The sequence below is a fragment of the Salarias fasciatus genome, chromosome 22 (assembly GCF_902148845.1).
Source record: "Salarias fasciatus chromosome 22, fSalaFa1.1, whole genome shotgun sequence".
Taxonomy (NCBI): domain Eukaryota; kingdom Metazoa; phylum Chordata; class Actinopteri; order Blenniiformes; family Blenniidae; genus Salarias; species Salarias fasciatus.
This window is the reverse complement of record NC_043765.1, coordinates 30,274,212-30,301,878: the sequence shown is the minus strand read 5'-3', so window position 1 is coordinate 30,301,878 and position 27,667 is coordinate 30,274,212. Positions and strand designations below refer to the sequence as shown.

General features: G+C 54.0%; 3 protein-coding genes across 5 annotated transcripts in view; 1 reads left to right on the top strand and 2 right to left on the bottom strand.

Annotated features, from left to right (window-relative positions):
• Window positions 1-650: 650 nt before the first annotated feature.
• LOC115409046 (regulator of G-protein signaling 1) lies at window positions 651-9,900 on the bottom strand. Its single transcript, XM_030120014.1, has 6 exons — window positions 9,747-9,900; window positions 4,999-5,416; window positions 4,812-4,864; window positions 4,485-4,615; window positions 3,998-4,164; window positions 651-2,164 (listed from the first exon to the last, which is right to left on the bottom strand). Exons 2-6 carry the CDS (start codon window positions 5,392-5,394, stop codon window positions 1,994-1,996), a joined length of 918 nt encoding a protein of 305 aa, XP_029975874.1. The 5' UTR covers window positions 5,395-5,416; window positions 9,747-9,900; the 3' UTR covers window positions 651-1,993.
• An 8,001-nt stretch (window positions 9,901-17,901) lies between these two features.
• Window positions 17,902-23,618, bottom strand: c22h6orf136 (chromosome 22 C6orf136 homolog). Of its 2 annotated transcripts, XR_003933881.1 has the most exons (8): window positions 23,462-23,618; window positions 22,551-22,748; window positions 21,838-22,476; window positions 19,656-19,744; window positions 19,325-19,525; window positions 18,979-19,048; window positions 18,202-18,755; window positions 17,902-18,154 (listed from the first exon to the last, which is right to left on the bottom strand). XR_003933881.1 is itself a non-coding variant. In XM_030120006.1 (7 exons), exons 2-7 carry the CDS (start codon window positions 22,647-22,649, stop codon window positions 18,528-18,530), a joined length of 1,326 nt encoding a protein of 441 aa, XP_029975866.1. In that variant the 5' UTR covers window positions 22,650-22,748; window positions 23,462-23,618; the 3' UTR covers window positions 17,902-18,527. The 2 variants fall into 2 exon arrangements, 1 of the variants encoding a protein (XP_029975866.1); XM_030120006.1 differs by having other exon boundaries at window positions 17,902-18,755.
• A 1,860-nt stretch (window positions 23,619-25,478) lies between these two features.
• Window positions 25,479-27,667, top strand: part of abcf1 (ATP-binding cassette, sub-family F (GCN20), member 1) — an 8,635-nt gene continuing 6,446 nt past the window's right edge. For both annotated transcript variants that reach the window (XM_030119999.1, XM_030119998.1), the window contains exons 1-5: window positions 25,479-25,655; window positions 26,344-26,396; window positions 26,516-26,593; window positions 27,353-27,485; window positions 27,558-27,589. In XM_030119999.1, the coding sequence (XP_029975859.1) occupies window positions 25,595-25,655; window positions 26,344-26,396; window positions 26,516-26,593; window positions 27,353-27,485; window positions 27,558-27,589 (357 nt within the window). In that variant the 5' untranslated portion in view covers window positions 25,479-25,594. The remainder of the gene's footprint in view (window positions 25,656-26,343; window positions 26,397-26,515; window positions 26,594-27,352; window positions 27,486-27,557; window positions 27,590-27,667) is intronic.

The window sequence follows — 27,667 nt, the reverse complement described above, 5'->3', positions numbered from 1 at the left end:
CCACTGACACACTGCACTCCCTCCTGCTGTAAATGCCACTTTTAAAGGAACACTCCGATTATCAGGGACCCACGCCCTTTCCCTGTCACTGACAAAGTTAGATAAGCTCATAAATCCCTGTGTCTCTGGTTCCCAGCTGTTAGCATCGTAGTAGCTTAGCTCAAAGCTCAGCTGGACGTCAGTCAGAGCCGGACTACGAAAGTGGACAAAGTCCTCCTTCCAGTGGTCCAGGGGACGGCGTGTTAGCACGTGAAGTCAATCCCAATGGCTATAAAACATTTTAAAAGACGAGTTTTCTTTTCAATAAGTCAAAATAACGTTTTGATCCACAGACCTGCGCATGGCAGCGCGCCGCGGGAGGATATACCGGAGCACAGTTCCGGGGCTCTACGCAGTAACGAGTAGTGTAACTTCGTTACTATTTCCATGGAGTAATCAAGTTGTGTAAGGCACTACTTTTTTCAAAAGTAACGAGTATCAGTAACTCTTTACTTTTTTGAGTAACGGACCCCAACTGTGTATAATAGGCAGAGGCCCATTTCAGATCAGTTCTGTTTTTACGTTCCCCAGAAAAGAAGACGGCAGAAAGCTCGGAAGCAGACGTTTTTAGCAACACACTGCCTGTTGCTGGGAATAGTGTGTTGTTAGCTGTTGTGCTGAGTGTGAGACTGTAGCGTTAAGTATTATGTTAAGCGGTGTTTTTTTGTTTTTATTGTTGCACTTTAAAATACATGTTGATTTGTTATGTTTTCTTATTTATAGTTTTTTTATAAATACTCAATCAGTTTTATTTATTGACATACAGAGGATGGTTTTCCTCGTATTATAGTTTTATCGGTTTAACTTGCCTGAGTGGCTCATTTGATTTTAACTGTAGCCTCGGCTGAGGAGACCATCTAAAGGGTCAGGAATCTCTTCATTACAGTCTGACAAAACAGGGCCCCCCCAGACAACATCTTGCCTCGGGCCCCCATGAAGCTAGAAACGGCCCTGCAGCACACTGTGGAGACTGAGGGGTCAGGGGACAGGGTGGACATTCGGACAGCCCTACAAATGGCGTCTTCACTGTGTAGTGCCCTATAGAGGACAGAGTGTGGACATTTGGACACAGCCATGGTCTTATGAGTCCAGGGACGACAGGTGACACAGTTTAACTGCTACCAAGTAAATACAACGTGCAGAAGCGATGGTTCAGTTCTTCTGTTTGACTGAAGAGACGCTGCATGGCTTCACTGAACATGTGACCACGTCCCGCTGCTGACACTCTGCTGCTCACAACATGCAGAGAGCCTGCAGCCCTTCTTCTTCTGTGGTGTCTGTGTAAAAGAAGGTTTAGCATGCAAACGGCACCCCTAGTGGCGTGAAGTGTAAATGCAGCCATGTCTGTGGCCGTGGTCTGGAGCATGTAACCAGGAGGAACTGTGTCTCAGCAGGTAGACGTTATTCCAGATGTTTCAGAAACCGGGATACTGACCTGAACCCCGATGTGGACTGCGTGAACATCGTCCAGTGAGCACAGCACGATGTCCCCTGTCCCTGACACCACCACACTCCGCTCTGCTTTACAGCCGTCTTTATTTATACCAGCCTGAAGCCCCACAATGCTCAGCACTGCTGGATGAAGCTCAGGGAGAACATGCAGACCACCCACACACAGGAGGCCGTCCCTCCACCCGTCTCCTGGACACCTGCAGCTCAGCTCAGTCTGTCTCACTTTGGACATGAAGCTTCAGACGTCCACCAGAGGCTGAGGCTGCTTCAAGATGGTGGAGACACTGAGGACATGTCCAACGCTGTCCTGGTGCAGTGAGGACACACGTCCACCTCACGTCACATCCAGCCCACGTCTCGTCCTCCTGACGCCTCGTCGTCTTCAGGTCCACAGCAGACAAACACTGCTGTCCTGCTCAGAGTCAAACATTCAGGGACGGTCCTGCAACCCCTCAGTCACTTAGTCCACTCCAGTCCAGCCGGGTCCAGCTGGGTCCAGGCTCTAGTCGGCCTCTGCCCGTAGGGACAGGTAGAGGCTGGACTGCAGGAAGCGGGGGTAGCAGTCCGTGTCCAGCAGGGCGTAGACCCGTCTCTGGGCGTGGGACAGCGAGCTGTGGGACGGAGCCTGCAGCAGCTGGAGTGTCAGGTCTCTGGTCTTACTGTCCAGGTTCACCTGCAGGAGGGACAGCGGGGACAGGGACAGGGACAGGACCGGGTCAGGCTGTGTGACAGGAAGTGATCCGTCTCGAACCAGTCCTCTGGAGGACGGACTCAGACAGCAGGACATTCCAACAAGGACAGTTGTCCCTACAGAACGCAGAACTCACTGATCCTCCTACAGACAGAGTGTTCCGTTCAATTAGCTTTATTTATAAAGTTCCATCACAACACAGACACTAACAGAGAACCTGCAGAACCAGGCTCAGAGGAGGAGAACCCTGCAGAACCAGGCTCAGAGGAGAACCCTGCAGAACCAGGCTCAGAGGAGAACCCTGCAGAACCAGGCTCAGAGGAGGAGAACCCTGCAGAACCAGGCTCAGAGGAGAACCCTGCAGAACCAGGCTCCTGCCCTGTTGAGGGTGGAGCAGTGACGCGTCTGTATCTAGATCTATCTGTATGTATCTATCTCAAACCGGTTGGTTGAACTGGGAAGAGTTCTCCACCGGTTCCCCTGCAGTGGCAGAGCTGAGAGCGGAGCAGCGCTCTGAACCGGTTCTCCCTGCTGGAGACCTTCTTGTTCCTCCTGTGGTTCCACGGCGCCCTCTACTGGCCACACATGGTGGTTCCAGGATGATGAAGCCCATCAAGCATCTGTTCTGTTGGTTCCACCGGAGTAACCTCAGCCGGGACGGCTCTCTCTGCCGTTCTGAAGCAAACACTTTACCATCATCTCTGGAACGTTCTGGAGGTTCCGAACTCCAGCTGGTCTCAGCTGCAGAACCGTTCCACTGCTGCATCCTTTCTGAGAACCAGACTTCAAGAAGGAGAAATTTAGTCCAGCTGGTTCTGCTGACTGAATAACACTGGATGGACCAGGACCAGCAGAACCTCCTTCAGACCAGCAGACCCTCCATAACTCTGACAGAACCTCCATCAGTCTGATAGATGGACTAAAAACAAAACGCTAAAAGATCCGGAATGATTTAAAACTATTTAAACTTCACAGTTCTAAAGCCGTTCCTGTTCCTGAGTCTGCTGTTCTACGACAGGACACGCTCTGGGACCTGGAGCGTGTCCTCTGGGACCCGGAGCGTGTCCTCTGGGACCCGGAGCGTGTCCTCTGGGACCCGGAGCGTGTCCTCTGGGAGGACCCGGAGCGGCGCGTCTATGGCCGGCCGATATGATCAAAAATACGGCGTCAGAAACGGCGTTTAAAGCAGCATATTTATGGGCAGACGCCGTTTGGCGAACGGTGTCACGTGACCAGACGGCACTTGTGGAACGCCGCCTGGTCAAACCAGACGCCTGCATTATAATTTCAGTCTAATGTTCTCTACCCCTGAAGTTTGGTCAGCCAGGAAAATTAATTTATTTTTAGCCCATCAGTGGAAACCAGGGAGACTGAAGCAGCTGCAGGACCAGCTCGATCTCTGGCTGTGGCTCCAGGACAGGAAGGAATCTGGACTTCACAACACAACACAACACAATACTTGTATTGATTATGCTTCTGCTGCTTTGTTCATTTCTGATCAACGTTGTTCGTTTATCATTATTCATTCATCATTATTCTTTAACAATCAATTTAATTTGCCGAAAAAACTTGTGTTTTGTCTTTTATCTCACTACATTTTGGATGTGCAATTATCATATGATGTGTGCTTCTTTAACTAAATATTTTTATCACGTTTCTAAATTACAGTTTCCAAAATGTGATCGTTTGGATTACAAAGGTGATCTTGCAGTGCCAGTTGCTGTTACTGTTGACGCCCACTAGATGGCGGCAAACAACTTTTAACCACAGACGTCTGCGCTCACTTTGTAATCCAAACCGGAGGACCAAGCGTACCTCGCGCGGCGCCCCCGGCTGGACGTAGGTGGCGCTGATGTCCCGGGCCCTGCGCTGCAGGCTGAAGTTGTTGGAGGAGTTCTGGTACTGCTCACAGGCCAGGTAGAACTGCAGGTTCTCCTCGCTGAACTCGGAACGCAGGAACGCTCCGAACACCGACACGCCGGCTGGAGGAGCAGGGAGAACATGAAGATCAGCGGAACGCAGGAACACAGGGCCTCGGGGGACAGAACACGGCAGACTGGAACCCATGAGACGGCGGCGTGGCGTTCTGGCCCAGCCGGGTCTGTCGGTTCTCCAGTCATGTGCTTGAACCGTGATCCCGGGTAGTGTGACTGTGGTCAGTGACACTGAGCGTCTATGATGGTTCTAACGACAGCAGCAGGGTTAGGGGGAACGGTTCCACTGGAGAGGACCCGGGAGGACCCGGGAGGACCAGACTGTGTGGAGACCGTCCCCTGACACAGTCCAGGATGAGAAGACTTACTGTGACTGGCCAGCAGGTCCTCCAGGGACTTGGCCCAGGTGTCCAGCTCCTCCCGGCTGACCCTCTTCTTCCCGTGGCCCACCTGGCTCCACTGCCGCATGAAGGCCAGGCGAGACCGGCGCTCCGTCACACTGGGGGGACAGCGGGACAGGACAGACGGACCGGGGTCAGGACAGACCAGCCCCGGATCAGGACTGCCCGACCGGACCCTGGTCAGGATGGACAGACCCGGATCAGGACGGACCAGCCGGACTGGGGTCAGGACAGACCGGACCGGGGTCAGGACGGACAGACCCGGGTCAGACCGGCACCGAGGCAGAGGCTCACCTGTCTTTGTGCTCGGCGGCGGTTGCCAGGTTGGAGTGTGAGGAGTGAGGACTCTGAAACACAAACCACAGTCCGGTCAGGCTGATCCGGAAGCCCAGGACCCAGGACCCCCACGGGAAGGACGGGTCTCATCATGTCCGGCGGCCCTGCTGGGTCCGGACAGACCCCGGTCTCACAGAGGACCCACCTGTCCAAACAGGCTCTTCAGGTGCAGCTTGGCGGCCGACAGCTTGGCCCGGTGGTGTCGGGGGTGGGGTTTGTAGGCGGGGCCGGGGCCGGGGCCGGGGCCAGGGCCGGGGCCCCCCTGGGCACCGTCGGGGACCAGCTGGCCGTCGCTGTAGGCCCGGCAGCCCTGGCTGAGCCCGCCCACTCCCAGCAGGTGCTGGTCCTGCTGGCCCAGCTCCGTCAGGTCCTCCACGCTGACGCTGTGCTCCGCCAGCAGCCGCCGGCTCCGGGGGGGCTCCACGATGGTGGGGGCCTCGGGCCGAGGCGGGGACGGTCCAGACTCGGGCCTGCCCTCCTGCAGCTTCCAGGGCAGGAGGTCCAGGTCCAGCAGGGACCCCTCAGAGCTGAACCTGCGCATTGTGACTGCAGACCCAGACAGCCTGGAGACACAGGGAGGGGGGGGACAGAGATGGTCAGGGGGGACCGCCAAGGTCCTCAGGAAGAGGTTCCCTCAGTGATCCAGACTCCGAGGTCCTCAGGAGGAGGTTCCTCAGTGATCCAGACTCCGAGGTCCTCAGGAGGAGGTTCCCTCCCCGTTGTGCTGGGTTCCAGACTGAAGCCTGTGTTCTCCGGTCAGAGCGACGGAGGTGTGTTCTGAGCAGAGGGACTCTGGCTTTACGAGTCTGGGTGGACCTTGAACTGGAATGAATCACTGATTGCGTCCCGTCAGTTACAGAGCATGCTGGGAGCAGGACCTCCTTCCAGACAGGTTCAAGAGTGCGGTCTCACACTGAGATTAGAGGAAGACTGAATCTTTCAGAGATTTCAGCTGGATTATTAGTCCAGCGTTTCACTCTGCCGCTCTGGTTGGACTCGGGTTCTGGCTGGTTCTGTCCTTCCCCGGTTGACAGTCAGGATCATTAGATTTGACGCTTTTATTTTGAATAAAGAAAGTGATCTTTGCTGTCCCGTGTCGGTGTCAGGTTTCCTGTTCCCGCTCCTCACTGTGAAACGACCAGACACATAAGATCCTGCCAAACGCCCAGGAAGAGGGAAAGACACAGCACGCTCCAGATCCGCTGAACGCTAACGCTTTCTACTCACGACTGGTCAGATCCGCTGCGATACGGATCCGTTTCGCAGTGTTAAATCCAGCAGAGCAGAATGTGGCCGTGCCACTGCCGGCTGAGAGAAACATGAGCTGAGTCACTGTCAGGAATGTGTGAGCCAGGAGTTAATGTTCCTCCCTGCTCACCTGCAGCCAGCACAACACTGATTGACAGACAGGTGAGGCTTCCAGCAACTAGCTCAGGCAGCAGGTAGCAGCTAGCAGGTAGCAACAAGTAGCAGGTAGCAGCAGATAGCAGGTAGCAACAGGTAGCAGGTAGCAGCAGGTAGCAACAGATAGCAGGTAGCAACAGGTAGCAACAGGTAGCAACAGATAGCAGGTAGCAACAAGTAGCAGGTAGCCGCAGGTAGCAATAGGTAGCAGGTAGCAACAGGTAGCAGCAGGTAGAAGGTAGCAACAGGTAGCAGGTAGCAGCAGGTAGAAGGTAGCAACAGGTAGCAGGTAGCAGCAGGTAGAAGATAGCAACAGGTGGCAGGAAGCAGCAGGTAGCAACAGGTAGCAGGTAGCAGGTAGAAGCATTTAGAAGGTAGCAGCAGGTAGAAGGAAGCAACAGGTAGCAGGTAGCAGTAGGTGGCAGCAGGTAGAAGTTAGCAGCTGGTAGAAGGTAGCGGCAGGTAGCAACAGGTAGCAGGTAGCAGTAGGTGGCAGCAGGTAGAAGTTAGCAGCAGGTAGAAGGTAGCGGGAGGTAGAAGTTAGCAGCAGGTAGAAGGTAGCGGCAGGTAGCAACAGGTAGCAGGTAGCAGTAGGTGGCAGCAGGTAGAAGTTAGCAGCAGGTAGAAGGTAGCAGCAGGTAGCAGTTAGCAGCAGGTAGAAGGTAGCAGCAGGTAGCAGTTAGCAGCAGGCAGCAGGTAGAAGTTAGCAGCAGGCAGCAGGTAGAAGTTAGCAGCAGGTAGCAGTTAGCAGCAGGTAGAAGGTAGCAGCAGGTAGCAGTTAGCAGCAGGTAGAAGGTAGCAGCAGGTAGCAGCAGGTAGAAGGTAGCAGCAGGTAGCAGCAGGTAGAAGTTAGCAGCAGGTAGAAGGTAGCAGCAGGTAGCAGTTAGCAGCAGGTAGAAGGTAGCAGCAGGTAGCAGTTAGCAGCAGGCAGCAGGTAGAAGTTAGCAGCAGGTGGAAGGTAGCAGCAGGTAGCAGTTAGCAGCAGGTAGAAGGTAGCAGCAGGTAGAAGGTAGCAACAGGTAGCAGCAGGTAGAAGGTAGCAGCAGGTAGCAGCAAGCAGCAGGTAGAAGGTAGCAGCAGGTAGAAGGTAGCAACAGGTAGCAGGTAAGAGCAGGTAGAAGTTAGCAGGTAGAAGGTAGCAACAAGAAGCAGGTAGCAACAAGTAGCAGGTAGCAACAAGTAGCAGGTAGCAACAAGTAGTAGGTAGCAGCAGGTAGCAACAAGTAGCAGGTAGCAACAGGAAACAGGTCGCGGCAGGTAGCAACAGGTAGTATGAGAGGGGGTAGCTGGTAGCAACAGGTAGCAGGTAGTAGCAGGTAGAAGCATTTAGAAGGTAACAGCAGGTAGAAGGAAGCAACAGGTAGCAGGTAGCAATAGTTGGCAGCAGGTAGAAGTTAGCAGCAGGTAGAAGGTAGCAGCAGGTAGCAGTTAGCAACAGGTTGAAGGTAGCAGCAGGTAGAAGGTAGTAGGGCTGGGCGGTATGGCAAAAATTTCATATCACGGTTTTTTTTAATTCACACCGGTTTCACGGTATTTGGCGGTATTTTTTTTATGCAGAGTGTTGTTAAACATTTTCTTCTAATAAGAAAATAATTACTGCAGTTGATTGGCTTTAAATAGCCCATTTTACTGTCATAAGGACTATATTATGTTTTTTTTTTCATGTCCAGACTGTGTGATTGCGATCTCAACCCGCCGCTTGTTTTTTTTTTTTTTTTTCTCACATGCAGTCCCTTTAGCGAACGCATCTTGAATGGACGTCTGACTGCTACTGCAGATTGAGCTGTGGATGTGAAGGGTGTGGATCTTAGTTTATGACATTCCTGGTTCTCTAAAACGTGTTTTTGGCTAAAGTGGTGAAGCTAATTGCTAGTGTTAGCACCGCGGACTACCACTTCTGCTCGACAGCATTTCCAAAAGATAGTTGTTTGATCCACATCCGACCTTTTAAAGGCGAAAAACTTCCAAACCACAGACGTGGCTCCTCTTGTTGGTATTAGTTTCTCTGGGTAAACAGCGTGTGCTTCACTTTGAGAGCTCTCGCCGGCAGCCAACAACACGCTGTGTTGTTGGTGTGCAGCAGTGAAATGGGTCCCTGCTGAAACACTTTACCGCCGCGCATGTTCCGGACGTTGTTTGGGCTGTTCACCAGTATTGCGTTATATGAAAAAATTATATCATAACGAAAATAAAAACCGGTATTCGGTACAAACCGGTATACCACACAGGCCTGGAAGGTAGTGGCAGGTAGCAACAGGTAGAAGGTAGCAGCAGGTAGCAGGTAGCAGCGGGTAAAAGGTAGCAACAGGTAGAAGGTAGCAGCAGGTAGCAGCAGGTAAAAGGTAGCAACAGGTAGCAGGTAGCAACAGGTAGTATGAGGGGGGGTAGCTGGTAGCAACAGGTAGTAGGTAGCAGCAGGTAGCAGCAGGTAGCAAGAAGTAGCAGGTAGCGGCAGGTAGCAGCAGGTAGAAGGTAGCACGTAGAAGGTAGCAGCAGGTAGCAGGTAGCAACAAGTAGCAGGTAGCAACAAGTAGCAGGTAGCAACAGGTAGCAGGTAGCAGGTAGCAACAGGTAGCAGGTAGCAACAAGTAGCAGGTAGCAACAGGTAGCAGGTAGCAACAAGTAGCAGGTAGCGGCAGGTAGCAACAAGTAGCAGGTAGCGGCAGGTAGCAACAGGTAGCAGGTAGCGGCAGGTAGCAACAGGTAGCAGGTAGCGGCAGGTAGCAACAGGTAGCAGGTAGCGGCAGGTAGCAACAGGTAGCAGGTAGCAACAGGTAGTATGAGAAGGGGTAGCTGGTAGCAACAGGTAGCAGGTAGCAACAGGTAGCAGGTAGCAACAGGTAGCAGGTAGCAACAGGTAGCAGCAGGTAGCAGCAGGTAGCAACAGGTAGCAGGTAGCAACAGGTAGCAGGTAGCAACAGGTAGCAGCAGGTAGCAGCAGGTAGCAACAGGTAGCAGGTATCAGCAGGTAGCAACAGGTAGCAGGTAGCAACAGGTAGCAGCAGGTAGCAGCAGGTAGCAACAGGTAGCAGGTAGCAACAGGTAGCAGCAGGTAGCAACAGGTAGCAGGTAGCAACAAGTAGCAATAGTTAGCAGGTAGCAACAGGTAGCAGGTAGTAACAAGTAGCAGGTAGCAACAAGTAGCAATAGCTAGTAGGTAGCAGCAGGTAGCAACAGTTAGCAGGTAGCAACAAGTAGCAGGTAGCGGCAGGTAGCAACAGGTAGCAGGTAGCAACAGGTAGCAGGTAGCAACAGGTAGCAGGTAGCAACAGGTAGCAGGTAGCAACAGGTATCAGCAGGTAGCAACAGGTAGCAGCAGGTAGCAACAGGTAGCAGGTAACAACAGGTAGCAACAGGTAGCAGGTAGCAACAAGTAGCAATAGTTATCAGGTAGCAACAGGTAGCAGGTAGCAACAAGTAGCAATAGCTAGTAGGTAGCAGATAGCAGGTAGCAACAGGTGTCAGGTAGCAGCAGGGGGTCCAGTTTACCTGGTCAATCCCAGCAGGTGGTCCAGGTGTGTCCTGCAGCACCGGGTCCCAGACTGAGGTCACGGTCACCAACGGCTCCTCCGTCTCACCGGAGGAGGAAGAGAGAAGTCCTGCTGCACTCCGCCACACCCTCACCTCCACTCCTCCACCTGCCTCTCCGCCTCAACATGCCTGAGTCAGGCCTCTGCTGCAGCCAGCCGCCCACACAGGGACAGCCTCCGCCCACACAGGGACAGCCTCCGCCCACACAGGGACAGCCTCCGCCCACACAGGGACAGCCTCCGCCCACACAGGGACAGCCTCCGCCCACACAGGGACAGTCTCCGCCCACACAGGGACAGCCTCCGCCCACACAGGGACAGCCTCCGCCCACACAGGGACAGCCTCCGCCCACACAGGGACAGCCTCCGCCCACACAGGGAGCAGTCTCCGCCCACACAGGGAGCAGCCTCCGCCCACACAGGGACAGCCTCCGCCCACACAGGGACAGCCTCCGCCCACACAGGGAGCAGTCTCCACCCACACAGGGAGCAGTCTCCACCCACACAGGGAGCAGTCTCCACCCACACAGGGACAGCCTCCGCCCACACAGGGACAGCCTCCGCCCACACAGGGACAGCCTCCGCCCACACAGTGTCTGAATGACAGTGTCTGAATGACAGCGTCCTGAAGCCTCCAGCAGGTCTCCAGACTGTGAACCAGGTGTAAAGTGATTGGTCCAGCCTGTCACATGACTGAGACATGACTGACAGAGGAGGAGCTGTGATTTAGCTTATAAAATCAAATCAACAGACTGATTTGAAAACCAGAGTCTGGTCCAGACGGTGCTGGTGACAGAGACCAGGTCAGGTTCTGGAACCTGGATTATGTTGATTGACACTCTGAAGGTTCTGAAGGGCTCTGAAGGACCCGGGCTCCTTCTGGAACCAACATCATCGCCCCCTGCTGGAACATCCCCACAACTACAGCTGTTCTGCGCCTCAGCTCTGGCTTCAGGTTCCACCAGGCTGGTCCAGAACATGACGTCATCAGGAGAACAGCGTGACCTTCACAGGAGGATCCACGGGACTCTGAGGAGCTGCAGGTCCCGTCAGTCCTGCTCTCCAGGTGTGTTCAGGCAGGAAGCTGCAGGTTTCAACACGCCTGACCGCGAAACGATCCGAGCTCTGCTTGTTATTCATCTCCTTCAGCCTGGAAAGACATTTAAACACGTGCTTTGTGTTCTCAGCTCTAAATCTGAGGTCAGGAAGTCAGACGTGTTGAGAGACAGCGAGCTGTCAAACACTCAGCCTCCGAACTGTCAGCGGACACCAACACTGAAACAGGAAATCTTTTGATGTTGACGATGATGAGGAGGAGGATGTTAGTGACTGATGATTGATTGATTGATCGATTGATTGATTGATTGACAGTAGCAGGAATTCCTGGTCACGGTGCTACATGTAAACTGGGAGCTGAAGCTTCAGCATCATCCTTCATCATGTCCCCCCTCCAGGACAGCTGATGACCTCTCCAGGTAGATCCTCTCCAGGTAGATCCCCTCCAGGTAGATCCCCTCCAAGTAGATCCTCTTCAGGTAGATCCCCTCCAGATAGATCCTCTCCAGGTAGATCTCCTCCAGGTAGATCCTCTCCAGGTAGATCTCCTCCAGATAGATCCTCTCCAGGTAGATCCCCTCCAGGTAGATCTCCTCCAGATAGATCCTCTCCAGATAGATCCCCTCCAGGTAGATCTCCTCCAGATAGATCCTCTCCAGATAGATCCTCTCCAGGTAGATCTCCTCCAGATAGATCCTCTCCAGGTAGATCCCCTCCAGGTAGATCTCCTCCAGATAGATCCTCTCCAGGTAGATCCCCTCCAGGTAGATCTCCTCCAGGTAGATCTCCTCCAGGTAGATCCTCTCCAGGACAGCCGATGTCCCCTGCAGTGGTGGAAGCCAGTCAGGCCGGCCAGCCGTTTGCTCTCCACCTCGGTGATCTGGAATCTGGAGTCCTCATTCAGGAGGAGTGTGGCTCTTTGGGAGTTTCTCCCCATTCAGATCAGAACCTCCTCCAGAGGTCTGACCCACCAGGACCCCCACAGGACAAGCAGGAGCGTCCCGGCACCCCCACCTCCAGAGCCCTACCCCACCCGGACCCCCGCAGGAACACCCGGACTACAACAGGAGTGGGAGCCGTGGTGTCGGGTCGGTCCAGTGAAGTTCTTCATGAATGCAGCGATGACTTGTCTCGTCCTCTGGGGGGCGCTGTGTGGCGGCTTGCTGTTGTCTGCCGGTCCATACGGTTCCTCAGATTATCAACAATTACCAGGCTTTAGCAGTGGAACCTGGAGGGTTCCGGAGCTCCTCGACAGTCCACTCATACTGTGAAACATCGACGACACAAATCATTCCAAGAATTATATTTAATAACAATAAAGCAAAACCAAACACACAATTCTAAGTGTCTATACAAGTTGAGTTTCTATGTGTGTGTGTGCGTGTGTGTGTGTGTGTGTGAGATGGGATGGAGGACTGGAGGATGGAACTACAGATGAAAATGGCGGCCAGCTGAAGACCACAGTTACATGGCGGATCAAGAGGCCTTCTGGTGGCGCCATGTTGTAGAAAGTAGCAGGAAAAGTAGCTCAAAATAAAACCACTTAAAAGCAGCGCTCAACTGAAGCAAGAACGGCAGAAAATACAAAAGCTGGAAAATAAGTCGACTAAGTATATGGATCATATGGTTAAGACAGGAAAGCCTGGAAAGGAAGACGGTGCGACAGAAAGTTGTAGAGAGTCAGCGGCAGGAGCGACCCCGGAGACGGAGCGCTGCAGAGAAGAGGACGCCGCCATTTTAACGGAGCTGCGCTCATTAAGACAGGAGCGAGTAGCAGGAAGTGACAACAAGAGAGGACTGGAGAGGCTGGAAACCACCATGACAGAGCTGATGGAGAGAACGCCATCCCGGGAGCAGAGGACGGGAGCAGAGGACGGGGCGACTGGAGGACAGGGCAACGCGACAGGAGCAGAGGACAAGAGCAGAGGACAGGGCGACGGGAGCAGAGGACAGGAGCAGAGGACGGGGCGACTGGAGGACAGGGCAACGCGACAGGAGCAGAGGACAAGAGCAGAGGACAGGGCGACGGGAGCAGAGGACAGGAGCAGAGGACGGGGCGACGGGAGCAGAGGACGGGAGCAGAGGACGGGGCGACGGGAGCAGAGGACGGGAGCAGAGGACGGGGTGACAGGAGCAGAGGACGGGGCGACGGGAGCAGAGGACAGGGCGACGGGAGCAGAGGACGGGAGCAGAGGACGGGGCGACGGGAGCAGAGGACGGGGCGACGGGAGCAGAGGACGGGAGCAGAGGACAGGGCGACGGGAGCAGAGGACGGGAGCAGAGGACGGGGCGACGGGAGCAGAGGACGGGGCGACTGGAGGACAGGGCAACGCGACAGGAGCAGAGGACGGGAGCAGAGGACGGGAGCAGAGGACGGGAGCAGAGGACGGGGCGACGGGAGCAGAGGACGGGAGCAGAGGACGGGAGCAGAGGACGGGAGCAGAGGACGGGGCGACGGGAGCACTCGGCCATCTTCCTGCTCCAGCAAACGACCAAACTGCCAGTGAAGAGCGACGACTTGGAGTCCAGAAAGAGGCGCAACATACGGATCCCCAGCGTCCCTGAGGCCGCAGAGAGAAACCAGACCATGGACTTCATCACGGGACGCGGTAAGGCCAAAATCCAAATCGCAGATGACTCAAAGACGTCTGCCACACTGACAGACGCAGCACCTGTCTTAAAGGACAAGGGGATTATTGAGGACGAAGACAGGACGGAGACGCCGCAGCGCGGCTGGACAGAGACGGAGGGGAGACGGCCCCACATCAAGAAGACGAGCGTGGAGTAAAGTCTACACTCACTGAAACCGTAAAAACACCAAACAAATAGAAACATAAACAACTGAAAGGAAGGAGTAAGATCAAAATTACAGTTACAAAAATATGGAGTCATTGCCATGTTTACCCTCAGTAGGAACGGTTACATGCGCCCCTATAATCGGCTTATATGGCGGCGCTGATTGTAAATGCGTCATGTGAACACCGAGTGGATCCGCTTCACTTGGAGCAGACTGTATTTCAGAGCTGATTGTTCGAGGTGGTCTACAGCGATCGACAATCCGCTCCGTGTCTCAGATAAACGCCGCCTGACAGCGGAGCGGAATAAACGGGGGATTATTTGTTCCACATGCCTTTCCTCGTAAGTAGTGATGTGTGACGTGACAGGAAACAGGAAGCAGGACAGTCCAAAACCAGCCGAAGAACACGACGGTGGCTGAAAACACTTTTAATAGAAACCCCGAGAGAACAAACCCTGGAGAGGAGAGATGGAAGCAAACTGTGAAACAGCGAGTCGTATAAAGAGCTCCGTGGCAGAATGCGAGCGATCATCCGGCTGGTGTTATGGATTAACTGGTTCTCATGTTTCAGTCATCTATTGGTCACAAGTTAACACGGGCACCAGTTAATTCGAAACATCGGCATGCGGAGCAGAGCTCACAGCGAGACGTGGCGCTCGGCGGCGGCGCTCCAGCCGAAGTATATCCAGCTGCAGACCGCAGACCCATGTAACACTACAAAACACGCCCACTGTGGTGGTTAGGTCAGGGTTAGGGATGATGACATGATTCCTTCACGTCTTCACTTCCGTTATACTTGCCGCCATGGGCGTGTTTTGTAGGGCCTGCGGTCTGCAGCTGGAGCCTCCTGCTCCGGCCGGGGAGCGGCGCTCCTTCAGCAGCGTCTCCTGGAGGTGTTGGACATTATCTGAGCAGAGATCAGCAGATCAAACTCTGCTGCAGAGAGCAAGACTGGAAGGTCCTCAGAGACTCTGTGCTCATGTCTATGGAACGCCAGAAGAGTCACAATTCACCACTAATCCAACGCGTCTGATCGTTAAGACGCCGTAAAAAACACCCGTTTTAATAAAACGGGCGTAAAAAAAACGTGCGTTTTAAACAAGCAGGACGCGCGTTTTTTACGGCGTTTTTCCAGATGTTAATGAGCTCCGCCCTCTGAAAAACAGCCAATAAGTTCAGTGTTTCTGAAGCCAATCAGCAGAGAGCACAGCGTGTTCAGCCACGGTGATTACACTTAATTCGTGCAGATCGATATTTTAATCCTCTGAATGTTAGCCATTTCCTCCAGCAGCGCAGTACAGGCTACGATAACACAGACGAGCAGGCGAGTCTCTGGGATCCGTTGTTTCCATCCATTGTTTTGCTCTCTGCTGATTGGCTTCAGTCACATGTTCAGTACATGTCGCAGGACGCTTCACCAGGGTCCTTGTAAACGAGGATTCATCGTGGATCGCTACATGTGTTTAATATGATTGTTCACAATCGGACTGAAAAAACGGACTGAGAAGACTCAGCGAACACCAGAGAAGCCAGATTAAACACTCCTTGTTAAAGTGACAGAAATAATGGTTTTATGAAGAGTGAATTTAAAACTTGCGTTTTTAAAACCGTAGGTTGCGGTTTGACTTACTGCTTTTTCCCCGGAGAGGAAACGCCACCACTCTGCAGATGGACTCTGCTCCTGCTGTATAGTAGTTCTGGTTCTGATGGAGATGTACCTTCTTTGTTTTCTTGATTATGTGAATTTTTGCTTATTTTCTTTCTTGTGTTTGAGGTGTGGAACTCACTGGTAATAATGTGAATCAGTTCCATCTTGAGTCATACGATGTGCGCGGTCTGAACCATCCCGACAGTGGTTAAGGTTGAAAAAGGGATCAAAGAAAACACTGGACGATATGTAACGACTGTGGGATCGATAGGAGACGTGACCGTTCCAGTGATGAACGCATACGCTCCAAATGAGGGGAAAGAGACTTTCTTTAAACAGATAGCTAAAGTGATAGCCAGTGAAGCGAGGGGGATGCTGCTGATGGGGTGATTTTAATGCAGAATGGCAGATTAGATCATTTCCTCCAGATCATGGGCCGAGCACAAAAAATCTACAGTACTGAATAACATGACTAAAGAGCCGGGGCTCACTGATCCGTGGAGGAGACATTATGCATTTTATTCAAATCCACACAGAAGCTATTCCAGAACAGATTTTTTTACATCTCACAACAACATCTACACAAAGCACTGAACTGTGGAATGGGAAGAATCACTACAAGTGGCCAAGCAGCTGTTACCCCGACCACAGATCTGAGTAATGAACTCTCTCAGATATCAGAGGATGAATGCATCTATTCTGGCCAATGAAAATATAGTAAAATGTAAAGGAATACTTCCAAATACATGATAATGGTGAGGTAACACCAGCGAGATCATGGGAAGCAGGGAAAGCAGGGAAAATAGCAGAAATATCGTCCCGGCTGAAGAGAGCTCCGCTACAGAAACAAACAGAATTGGAGAATAAGACTAAAGAATTGACAGAACAGAAAAAAAAAACACCGGATGAATCCACACTTAGGGATTTAGAAACTCTCTAGATGGACCTGTGACTCTGGTACGATGGTGACTGAAGATAAGCTGCAGTATGGGGCGACGGAGCAGAGGCCAGCCCTCCTGTGTCGCTGGAATCTCTGCTGTTTGTGTCCAGGTCGGAGGCGGAGCAAAAGAAGCTGAAAATGAAAAATGATTTGATTCTAGAAACAATGAAAATATGGTCGACAATACAAAAGTTTTTAAACATGTCAAGCTCCGTCAGTAAAGCCACAAAAATAGCCAAAACTTTGTACCGGGGACCACGGACGCAGGTTTTATGGAACGGACTGATGAGGGGCTCATCTTTACTGCACAGATGTTTACAGGGCCAATATCAAAATCGTTCCAACAACTCAAAAAGGAGTTTAATCTGCCAAGTAATGATTTTTATAAGTATTTACAAGTGAGGCACTATCTCCAGAAACACAGTGATGGGAAAGAATCAGTAAAGACAGAAACAGGGTTGAAGAACTGCTCATGTCATTTTCAGAAGAAGAATCTAAAAAAGGGCAGATTTCAAAAATATAATAAAAAGCACTACAATATGAAGCTAATGACAACAACATGGAAGCTAAAGAGAGATGGGAATGGAAGCAAACGTAATAATAACAGATGACGAATGGAGGAAACGTTCAGCCCAGCATGGAGGGAGTCTGAATGGAAAGTGAAGAGGCAAAATACAGTCGAACATCACATGAAGCTGGAGGATCTGGGGCGCGCAGCTGACTTCACTCATATATTTTGGGATTGTCCAAAGATTAGACGTCTGGAGGGTGTGAAAACAGAAACAAAAAGAATTCTGGGTGTTGATTTACACTTTCACCCCCCAGTATATATATATATATATATATATATATATATATATATATATATATATATATATATATATATATATATATACATATAGAAACAGATGTAGGATCAGAGGGATGAGAATCCAGTAACGAAGAGAGCCAGAGGGGGCGTGGCCTGTGTCCTCTGCCAGACTTTGTAAAAGCCAATTGAAAGTGTGTCTCCATGATGTGTGCTGTCCTCCAGCTCGGACCAGGTGAAGCTGTAGGATTGACCAGGTGATGTTTGTGACGCTGGAGGCTGAAGCAGAACATGAGCCTCCACCCGGCAGTGACCATCCTCTGCTGGACAACGGTCCTCTGCTGGACAACGGTCCTCCGCTGGACAACGTCCGGAGATAGTCCGAGACAGCCGGAGACAGGGCGTCCCCCGCCTGGCAGCAGCGGACCGAGCTGGACGGCCTCTCTACTTCCTGTCTGTCTCACGGAGGTGGGGTCCAGAGTGGACGGGGACCGCGGGACACTGCACCGCCTCGTCCACACCTCCAGAGGTGGAGGCGCTGCAGAGCTGCCCATCACAGCCCCGAGTGTCCTGCAGGGGGAGCTGCAGGCTGCAGGACATTCACCAACACCCACCCGCTGCCCTCGAAACAGGACAACTCATCTCAGAGGACACCCCCCCCCCCCCCCCCCCCCCCCCCCCGCGACAGGAAGACAACACACTACCCCCCAACAGGAAGACAACACACTGCCCCCCAACAGGAAGTCAACACACTGCCCCCCAACAGGAAGTCAACACTCTGTCCAACAGGAAGTACATGGTTCGACAGTGTGAGTGTGTGTGTGTGTGTGTGTGTGTGTAACAAACATCCTGACTCACATTTGAAAAGATGCATTAATTTAATCTTTCAATCTTCATCATCATCATCATCTTCATCACGCAGGTTTACAGTGAAGCTGGACAGTTAAAGTGGGACCACGTGCACACTCCTCATGCACGCTCTTCTCTCAGCTCTCATTTTCAAACAAAGAAACATCAGACCCAGAGACAGTCCTGGACCCGGACCCCAGACCCAGAGACAGTCCTCCTGACCAGGTACCCGGACCCAGAGACTGTCCTCCTGGACCCGGACCCAGAGACTGTCCTCCTGGACCCGGACCCAGAGACTGTCCTCCTGGACCCGGACCCCAGAGACAGTCCTCCTGACCAGGTACCCGGAACCCAGGGCCCCAAACAGGAGGCGGACTCCGGAACAAAGGTGCCACAACGGGAGGCGGGGTCTGAAACTGAAGGGCTCCAACGGGAGGCGGGGGCCAGATGTGAGACAGGGACAGACGTGGACTCTGTCTCCGTCTCCTCCGGTCCTCAGTCCCACTGAGGACTCAGTCTGACGTGTCCAGCAGACGGAGGCTGGTCTCAGTGGGGGCGGCACGGTGCTGCAGTGGTTTGTACTCTGGCCTCACAGCAGGTTCTGGGTTGGAGTCCAGGACTCCGAGGGGGGGGGGCTCAGGCTCACTGGGGGGAGCAGCGTGGACCGGGCTCTTCATCCGCTCCTTTGTCCCGGGCCGTGGGTTCCTGCTGCGCTGCAGTGAGGACGGCGGGACGGGGACCGGGGGCCGAGGACAGCAGGAGGGGCAGCAGGTTGAGGGCCGGGCGGGGCTCCTGCACCCCCAGAGCCACCAGGGCCCCCGCCAGGAGGGACGTGACCCGGGGGAGGGCGGGGGGCGGGGCCGGCATCACCTGGGCCAATAGGAGCACAGCTGAGACGGAGTGTCTGGGGCGGTCTGAAGGGGGGGGTGTCAGGGCTGGGGGGTCAGGTCTGGGGGGGGGTTCAGGTCTGGGGGGTCAGGTCTGGGGGGGTCAGGTCTGGGGGTCAGGTCTGGGGGGTTCAGGTCTGGGGGTCAGGTCTGGGGGGGTCAGGTCTGGGGGGGTCAGGTCTGGGGGGTCAGGGTGGGGGTCTCACCTTGTCCACTCGGTGACAGTGGATCAGGCCGTCCTGTCCCACGTAGAAGGTGGAGAAGGCGTCATACGACCTGAAAGACACGCTGGATTCAGTGGACGGATCCTGAACCCCGAATCCTGGTCCTGGTTCTGAACTGATCCTGATCTGTAAGCAGTGTGTGTGTGTGTGTGTGTGTGTGTGTGTCAGCTCAGCCGGGCTCATCGGAGGTCGGAGACCAGGACCAGGGCCAGGACCAGGACCAGGGCCAGGACCAGGGCCAGGACCAGGGCCAGGGCCAGGGCCAGGGCCAGGGCCAGGGCCAGGGCCAGGACCAGGACCAGGACCAGGCGTATGGCCCCAGCCTCACCTGTACAGGTGGGACTTGTCCTTGCGGTAGAAGCGCAGCAGCAGGCAGTGGAAGGGCAGACCCCGGATCCTCCAGCGGGCCCGGACGCTGCCGTCCTCCGGGTGCTTGGTCAGCTTCAGGACGTCCAGACGCGCCTCGGCGTAGTAGCAGAGACAGACGAGACGCCACAGGGACAGGGTGAGCTGGTACAGCAGGCGGCCTCTGAACACACACACACACACACACACAGTCAGCGCTGGGCAGTGTGTGTGTGTGTGTGTGTGTGTGTGTGTGTGTGTGTGTGTGTGTGTGTGTGTGTGTGTGTGTGTGTGTGTGTGAGCGAGCGTCTCACCGGGTGCGGACGTTGAGCAGGCCGTTGATGAACTCCAGGTCGGGGGAGTACATGCTGTAGTCGTGGTTGGACATGAAGAACCCTGGGAGCTGAGGACACAGAGGGTCAGTTCTGCTGCTGACGCTACCGCTGCAGGCCGGGGGGGGGCTGTCCACCATCCTGATGGGGGCAGTGGAGGGTTCATCTGGGACCACCTGACCCCCATGCATTACCCGGGTAGGAACCCGTTAGCCTGGCTGCTAACGCTGCTCCTGGTGCCAGGCTAACCCCAGGAAATACCTGATCCAATACCACTGATACCAGCTCCAACCACAGGGGGTCTGAGGAGTCCGGAACTGGACCACAGGGGGTCTGAGGAGTCCGGAACTGGACCACAGGAGGTCTGAGGAGTCCGGAACTGGACCACAGGAGGTCTGAGGAGCAGGGCCCGACCGATTCATCGGGCCACCAGAGGGGGCTCTGACTCCATTCGTATCCTTAGTCCTCGGCTGTTTTCTCAGGAGCAGTAAGCTAAGCTACAACCAGGAAACACTGCTTCTGCCTTCCCGAGCGGACGTGCACGTTTACTGTTGGTGCCCCGTTTTCCCAGTGAACGACGGACGTGAGAACCATCCACCCAGCAGTGTGTTGTTCCCTGTCAGCTGTGATCTGTGCCGTGCCGTGCCGTGCCGTGCCGTGCCAGCCTTCCTCATTTGGGAGGATGATGCTGGTTCACTGCTGCTGCTGTTAAGCTGTCCACATGTAGTGATTCAGTAGTCTGAATGAGTGTTTTTTTCCCTAATGATTAACCAAGGAGTGTCGGAGTTTGCGCCGGCGGGAGCGCTCGTTTCTACCCCCGCACATTTCAGGCGGGCGGCGTTAGTCTATCTACATGTTATATTGTTTGTCATTCAATTAGACCCTTCAGGAATCAGCGATTCCGTGATTGCAAATTTTTCGCAGAAATCACGTCTGTCCGCGGATTCTCGGACCTTCCCTGGATTTTAACGTGGAATCTAAACTTTTTCTCGGCAGATTCCTGGTGGGTCTGTTCAATGTGGGGTTAAAGCTTGTGTCCGGAGTTTTGAAAGAGAGAGGTTTTTTTAATCCAACGTCTCAGGCTCCGCCCTCCCTCTGCCTTCATGAGCGACCAAGCCACGCCCCTTTAATTGTGCACGCGGGTGAAAATGAGAGCCTCCAGTCCTGCAGCATCCTCCATGTTGAGCTGTTTCCGGTGGATGTTCAGCAGACAGTGGATATATCTGCTGCAGAGCTAACTCTCCTCTGCTGGGCGAGCGACGTGCTCTCTGGCTGCTCCACACTGACTGACAGCAGGACAAGGCGGAAGCTCGAAGTCTATTGGCTGAAGCTGACCGGCGCTTTTTCGGATAACATGGGGGTCTATGAGACGAAGGCGGGGCTCATAAATATATTTTTATATTGCTTTATGCTAATATTATACTGTAGTATGGAACCAGACTGACACATTGAAGCTCTGTTGAAAAATGATTCATACACTGGAAACGAAGGGAAACTCTGGACACCAGCTTTAATGATGATTACCATCACTGTCTGTGTGCAGCAACCGTCATGTCAGGTCACTGTTAGCTTTACTTTGGCAGAAACTAGTGCAACGTGACAGGCTGTAACAGCATCTCACTGTGTGTTGTTATGCAGTAATATTAGTGTCGGACTATTTGTGATCATTATATTCAAAATGCAACTCTGTCAAAGACGACATGTTTTTGTACAAATACTAAAGGACAAAGTGCTGTAAAACAGTAAAATTCTCTGCCTGCAATTTATATTTTTGTTTTAAGTGTTAAGGGATCAAAACAGAAGTTATTTTATTCATTAATTAATTTGTAAACTAATCAGTTGACATCTTGGATATCGGAATTTTTTTCTGTCAAATATCAGAATCGGCCTCAAAGAAGCCATATCGGTCGGGCCCTACTGAGGAGTCCAGGAGTGACGGTTAGCCCCGCCCACTGAAGCCATTTCTTCACCTCTCATTTTGAAAGGAAGAAACTCGCCCCAGACCGGTTTGATGGAGACAGGGTGTGCAGGGGGACAGTGTCTCTGCCGGGTCTACACAGTCTGGCTCAGACTGAGACCAGCAGCAGCAGGACCCGTCTCCAGTCCTCCAGTGGACGTCCTCCAGTGGACGTCCTCTGACTTCAGTGAAACGCAGACGTCTTACCTCCAGCCTCAGCCTCTCGAACATCAGCTCCAGGTTCTGCTCTCCGTCCCGGTCCCGCTCGGCCCGCCCCCCCGGCGCCGGGCCGGCCGGGCCGCACAGGGAGGCGGAGGCGGGCCGAGGCCGGGGGTTCTCCGGGTTAAGCGGGAGGTTCTGGTCCCACCCCGGCCGGGGGGCGGGGCAGTGGAAACAGTAGAAGGTGGAGCCGCGCACGTAGGGGGCGGGGCAGCGCTCGGCCTGGAACAGGCTCCTGAAGCTGCCGGCGGCGGCGCCGGTCCTCAGCGTCTCCACGCTGATGTCGTCCGGCCGGCAGCCGTCCACCGTGGTCATGGGGAAGGACAGGTCCGGGTCCGGGTCCGGGTCCGGGGGCCGGCCCTCAGGGAACAGGGGGATCTCCAGCAGGGTGTGCAGGCCGGCGCCGGCGCCGTCGCCCGGCCGCAGCAGCACGCACACGCTCAGCGAGTCCTGCCACTCGTCCTCCGGGCCGGCCCGTCCCCGGGGCCGGGGCCGGCCGGGGGGGGCCGGCGGGCGGCACAGCGCCGGCTGCCTCAGGGTCTGATACCGCAGGCTGTTCGGGGGGGCCAGGGCCCACACGGCGCTGCTCAGGGGACGGGTCGGACCGGGATCGGGACCCTCCAGCACCTGGAGGAGGAGCCACGCCCAGTCAGCCGCCGCCCAGCGTCTTCACCAGAAACACCTGAGAGCGTCCAACGTACCTGACCGCCGGTCCAGCTGCTCCTCCGGAGGGGGGGCCGTCCCCCGCGGCCGCGGACACATCCCACCCAGAAGGCCACGCCCCCTCTGCTCACCGCCATTCAGCTCAGCGGGGTCACCACAGGACCATCACTCCAGGCACAGACACATCACGGCTCCAGGGTCCAGGGGGGACGGGAGAGGGACAGCAGGCCTGGTCGCTGGGGAGGACATCGAACCGTCAACCTTCATTCACACAGGGGCCCCCATGGTCCCTGGTCCCCCTCTAGTCCCCCATGGTCTCCCTCTAGTCCCCCATGGTCCCCCTCTAGTCCCCCATGGTCCCTCACTGGTCTCAGCACATTCTCTTCCAACTGAGGACATTGTCCATCATGTCCTCAGTCAGCAGAGACACTGGACGAGGTGCTGACTGACGGGACCGTGGCTCTGAAGTTAGCCTCACGCTGCAGACTGCCAGCAGCACGCCGCACACCCAGCACTCACTCCCAATGACGAACACACTTCAACACAGACAGCCTCAGTCCATCACAGCAGGACCGTCCGCCAGGCTGAGTCCCCTGAAGGTCCTCAGCCAGTCCGATCTCAGGGACACACCAAGCTGTGATGGATGACAACATGAATCCTCAGACTGATGATGGATGAATACATGATGGATCGTCAGTGATGGATGAAAACATGAATTCGCAGACCCTGTTGAGCTGGGACCGTCAGCCCCTCCGGGGTCCCGGTCGTCCCGCTCGGGTCCAGGACTCAGCAGTCAGCTGAACTCTGATGTGTGTGATGAAGTGGTTAATCTGCTGACTTTAATCGGAGTTATTCCAGAAGCCTCTCGTGCTGTTAGCAGGGTGTTAGCATGCTAGGCCCGCTAACCGCCGGCTGGTCAAACGCTCCGGTACCGGTACCGGTAACTTACCGGCAGTAACGGCGGTCCAGGCCGTGCAGGTGAGCAGTGTCTGCGGCCCGGCTCGGTCCCGTGGAGTGTGTGAGCTGGACGAGCCACGGAGCTGCAGAAATTCCCGTCAACGCTTCACATAAATGTCACTCCTGCTCCCCGTGTCCTTGCCCGTGTGGGTTGCCAGATCTGACTGACACTTTCCAGCCACCGCAAACCAGCCGGAATCCGAACCTCTGGAAGGAATCCTGCCACGCGAATGTCGAACCACACACACGATCATATAACTGCCGCGAGAGCACAAACAAACAACAAAAACAAAAAAAAACAAAAGCAACAACACACACACACACACACACACACACACACACACACACACACACAAAGCACATAGATCCACCGCTTGGAGTTCAATCGGATAAACACCGTCCTCTGACTGTCTTCCTGGAGTTCTGATTTTTTTGTCTTACTTTAATTTTCAACATTTTCTGAAAATACGTTCAAAGCTAATTTTGGAATCGGCCACGCTCATTAATCCAACCTGGCAACCCCGTTACCCGGCCGCACGCGGTGACGCACGGTGCGTCAAGGTGCATTCAGGTCTGTCGGAAATCCCGATGAAAACGTCATTTTTTTCCCCTCAGTCTGGTTTATTATTAATAGTTTACACCAAACCAGAAGCATACGTGTCCCCATCGCTTTTATATTATATTATATTATATTATATTATATTATATTATATTATATTATATTATATCAGTAAATATATTCAAGTGTTATAAGAATATTTGTGTGAAAACACACACATAGTTACAGCTGGAGCAGACGTGGTGAATGTGACACCGTGTCTAGCAGAGAGGGGGCTGAATGCCGTGATAAGGACCTCAGGTTGTGTTTTCTCCTGGTCTGTTCATGAGAACTTGCTCTGATGTCACTGAAAAGAGAATCATATGGAGACGAGCACCTGGAGTGAAGAGAGACGCAGAGGACATCCTGCTGATTGACCCAGGTGATAAGAAGAGGAGTGAGGGACATCTAAGGACAGTGGCATCCTGAAGACCCTGAGAGAAGCTGGACCTGGGACTGAGGACAGACTAGAACAGACTGGTTTTAGGATGGACTGAAGGAGCAGGTCTCAGTCAGCTGAGGAGAAGCCAACAGACTGGGCTGGAGACAGACTGAGGACGATGGAGGAGCCGGAGAGGGGACAGACTGAGGCCTTATGTGAAAGCATTTCCTCTGTTGCTGTGGCTTCATGGCTGAATGAATATAATGCTGCACGCTGATCGGTTGTCGTCTGTCTCTCCCATGATAGGACTGATGAAAGGAAATTCAGGTAAAGAAAAAGAAGTCTGACATCTTGGTGCCAAAACACGAACATGAGCCGGAACCAGAGGAACGTAGACTTCTTGAAGTGGTGGAATGTTCTCTCAGACATTTGGAGGCCTCAGAAATAAGGGAAGCTGAAAACGTTCTCAATTTCGGCAACAGTAGGATGTATTCAACTTGAGTTTTCTGTCAGAATGGCCCCAGCCTCAAACCCAAATTTGAAAAGTTCAATGAGAAGGTCTTTAAAGCTCTTAAAAAACAACAACAAAAGAAACAGAACAAATAAAAAATAAAAAAGGATAAACAGAAAACCAATGGCTAAAGGCACAGAGAGAAGGGCGATCGGCACCAGTGCTGCTGCAGCCAGGCTGTGGGAGGAGGCCGACACCCTGTAAAATGGCTTGAAAAGTTGTTAAAATGCTTTCATTGTTACTGTTACGATCTTCAAGCATTTCAGTATTTACTGTAATATTAGTATTTTGTATTTTAGTATCAAAAAGCTAAAATTTGATCATGGAGTTGGAGGAACTAAGTCTAAGATCATGACTGTCAGCAAACCAAAAGAGGCCATGACTGGCGTGTCAGACAAAGACATCAAATAAAGACGTTCTTCATCAGTAGAAGCCTGGACTGGAGCAGGAGGGGTCCTCATCCAAGATGGCGGCGACGTTCTACGTCCGGTCCAGCAGGAAACGGATGTCAGCAGCGTGACGTCACGAGGCTGCTTGACATGCGTGTAGCTGCCGGCAGAAAGTCGTTAACCGCACAGGAATAAAACTCCCTTTTCACAGGCTTCACGCACAGAGTCACGCTGTCATCGACAAGATGCCCAAGAAGGTGAAGGAAGAGCCGCAGTGGGTGGGCGACGAGGACGCGCCGGCCGCCGGTGAGAGCACGTTCCTTCACCCCGCGCTGCTAGCCGGATGCTAACTAGCCGGCAGGAGCGCAGATAACGAGCGTTTCTACAGAAGAGCCGTTAAAGAGCTGCTTTCCTGCCCGGCTGCCTGCCGGCCGCACCGGGTTCCTGGAAGCTAGCGGCACCGGGAGGCTCGCTTCCAGGTGACGTGTGTCGGCTGGTAGTTCAATTCCTCTGAGGAAAGTTCCGCACAGTGAAGCCAGAGCGGAGTGAGTCACCGTGACCAGGAGCCGGTGACCCGCCACGTGAGCCGCGAGGGTCCGAGTGATGGAGAGGCGTGAGGGCCGCGGACCAGAGGAGCACACACACTGAAACAACTGAAACACACCGACACACTGTCACACACTGCAACACCAACACACTGCAACACCGACACACTGTCACACACTGCAACACCAACACACTGCAACACCAACACACTGCAACACCGACACACTGTCACACACTGCAACACCAACACACAATCACGCCAACAGCTGCAACACACTGACACACTGCAGCCCCGGCTGGCTGAGCTGGGAGTGTTTCCATGCTGTCCAGAGGAGCTCCTGTGGGCGGAGCCTGCAGACCCTGGGCGTGGTCAGACTGTCACCGCTGGCTGTGTCCAGCAGTGGTTTCATGATCGCAGTGTGCTGACCGTGTGTGTTTCTTGTTGCAGAGACAGAGAAAGCTGTGAAGAAAGGGAAGAAAGACAAGAAGGGGAAGAAGAGTGTGAGTATGAGGCTGTGGGTGCTGCAGGAGTGCTGCAGGAGTGCTGCAGGAGTGCTGCAGGAGTGCTGCAGGAGTGCTGCAGGAGTGCTGCTCGGGCCCACTCTCCGTTGTTTCTGCAGTTCTTCGAGGAGCTGGCCACGGACAGCAAACCCGAGAAGACGGACAAGGAGGAGGCGAGGGAACCCCAGGGCAAACAGGTGGGGCTCCGCTGGATCTGCCTCTGGGGGTGTGAGAGAGTGTTCAGGAGCTCACTCACCGCTGTCTGGATGAACGTGTTAATAATCACTGCTTCACAGTCAGCAGTAAGTCCTGTTCAAGGTGAGCGGTTTGCTGGGTGGAGTCAGAACCCACTGAGCTGCTGCTGGTAGTACTCGGTTATTCCACGTTGTTGTGCGTTATCACATGTTATTACACAGTTATTACAGTTGTTCCATGTGTTTATGGCGCAGTGGCCTCATTAATCCTGTTGTCCTGACAGGAACAGGAAGCCAGTCCCACTGTAAGTAACCGCAGCTGTAGCCTGTAGCTGGCACGCAGTGCTAGCAGTGATGGTGGCGTTAGCGGCGTTAGCGGCGTTAGCAGTGTTAGCGGCGCTGCAGCGTTGGCGGCGCTGCAGCGTTGGCGGCGCTGCAGCGTTGGCGGCGCTGCAGCGTTGGCGGCGCTGCAGCGTTAGCGGCGCTGCAGCGTTGGCGGCGCTGCAGCGTTGGCGGCGCAGCAGCGTTAGCGGCGCAGCAGTGTTAGCGGCGCTGCAGCGTTGGCGGCACTGCAGCGTTGGCGGCGCTGCAGTGTTAGCGGCGCTGCAGCGTTGGCGGCACTGCAGCGTTGGCGGCGCTGCAGTGTTAGCGGCGCTGCAGTGTTAGCGGCGCTGCAGTGTTAGCGGCGTTAGCAGTAGGCCTGTGATCACTGTGGCTGACGTTCTCACGCCGCAGAACCCTGAAATCCAGCCCTGCTTTCAGCCCCAGAAGAAGAAGAAAGACCGGCGGAAAGGGAGAGCAGCCGATCCCACCGACGAGGACGAGGAGGACGCCGTCCAGAAGCTGAAGAAGCTGTCGGTGCAAGGCAGCGAGGAGGAGGAGGAGGAGGAGTCAGGTGAGGCCTGCTCAGGTGAGGCCTGTCGGGTGAAGGTCCAGCTTCCTCCTCTCACTGTGTTTCTGTTCACAGACCTGATCCCCGCCAAAGGCAACAAGAACAAGGTGTGCGCACACACACACACACACACACACACACACACACACACACACACACACACACACACACACACCACTGTGGGT

What these genes read in the sequence shown, in the direction of transcription:
- LOC115409046 (XM_030120014.1), bottom strand. Translation starts at nt 5,394, where the DNA reads ATGCGCAGGTTCAGCTCTGAGGGGTCCCTGCTGGACCTGGACCTCCTG. An exon ending in TGAAGAGCCTGTTTGGACAG is followed by an intron (nt 4,865 to 4,998) that starts GTGGGTCCTCTG and finishes TTTGTGTTTCAG; the next exon opens with AGTCCTCACTCCTCACACTC. An exon ending in AGCCGGGGGCGCCGCGCGAG is followed by an intron (nt 2,165 to 3,997) that starts GTACGCTTGGTC and finishes TCCCTCCTGCAG; the next exon opens with GTGAACCTGGACAGTAAGAC.
- c22h6orf136 (XM_030120006.1), bottom strand. Translation starts at nt 22,649, where the DNA reads ATGGCGGTGAGCAGAGGGGGCGTGGCCTTCTGGGTGGGATGTGTCCGC. An exon ending in CTGCTCAACGTCCGCACCCG is followed by an intron (nt 19,526 to 19,655) that starts GTGAGACGCTCG and finishes GTGTGTGTTCAG; the next exon opens with AGGCCGCCTGCTGTACCAGC. An exon ending in GACAAGTCCCACCTGTACAG is followed by an intron (nt 19,049 to 19,324) that starts GTGAGGCTGGGG and finishes CGTGTCTTTCAG; the next exon opens with GTCGTATGACGCCTTCTCCA.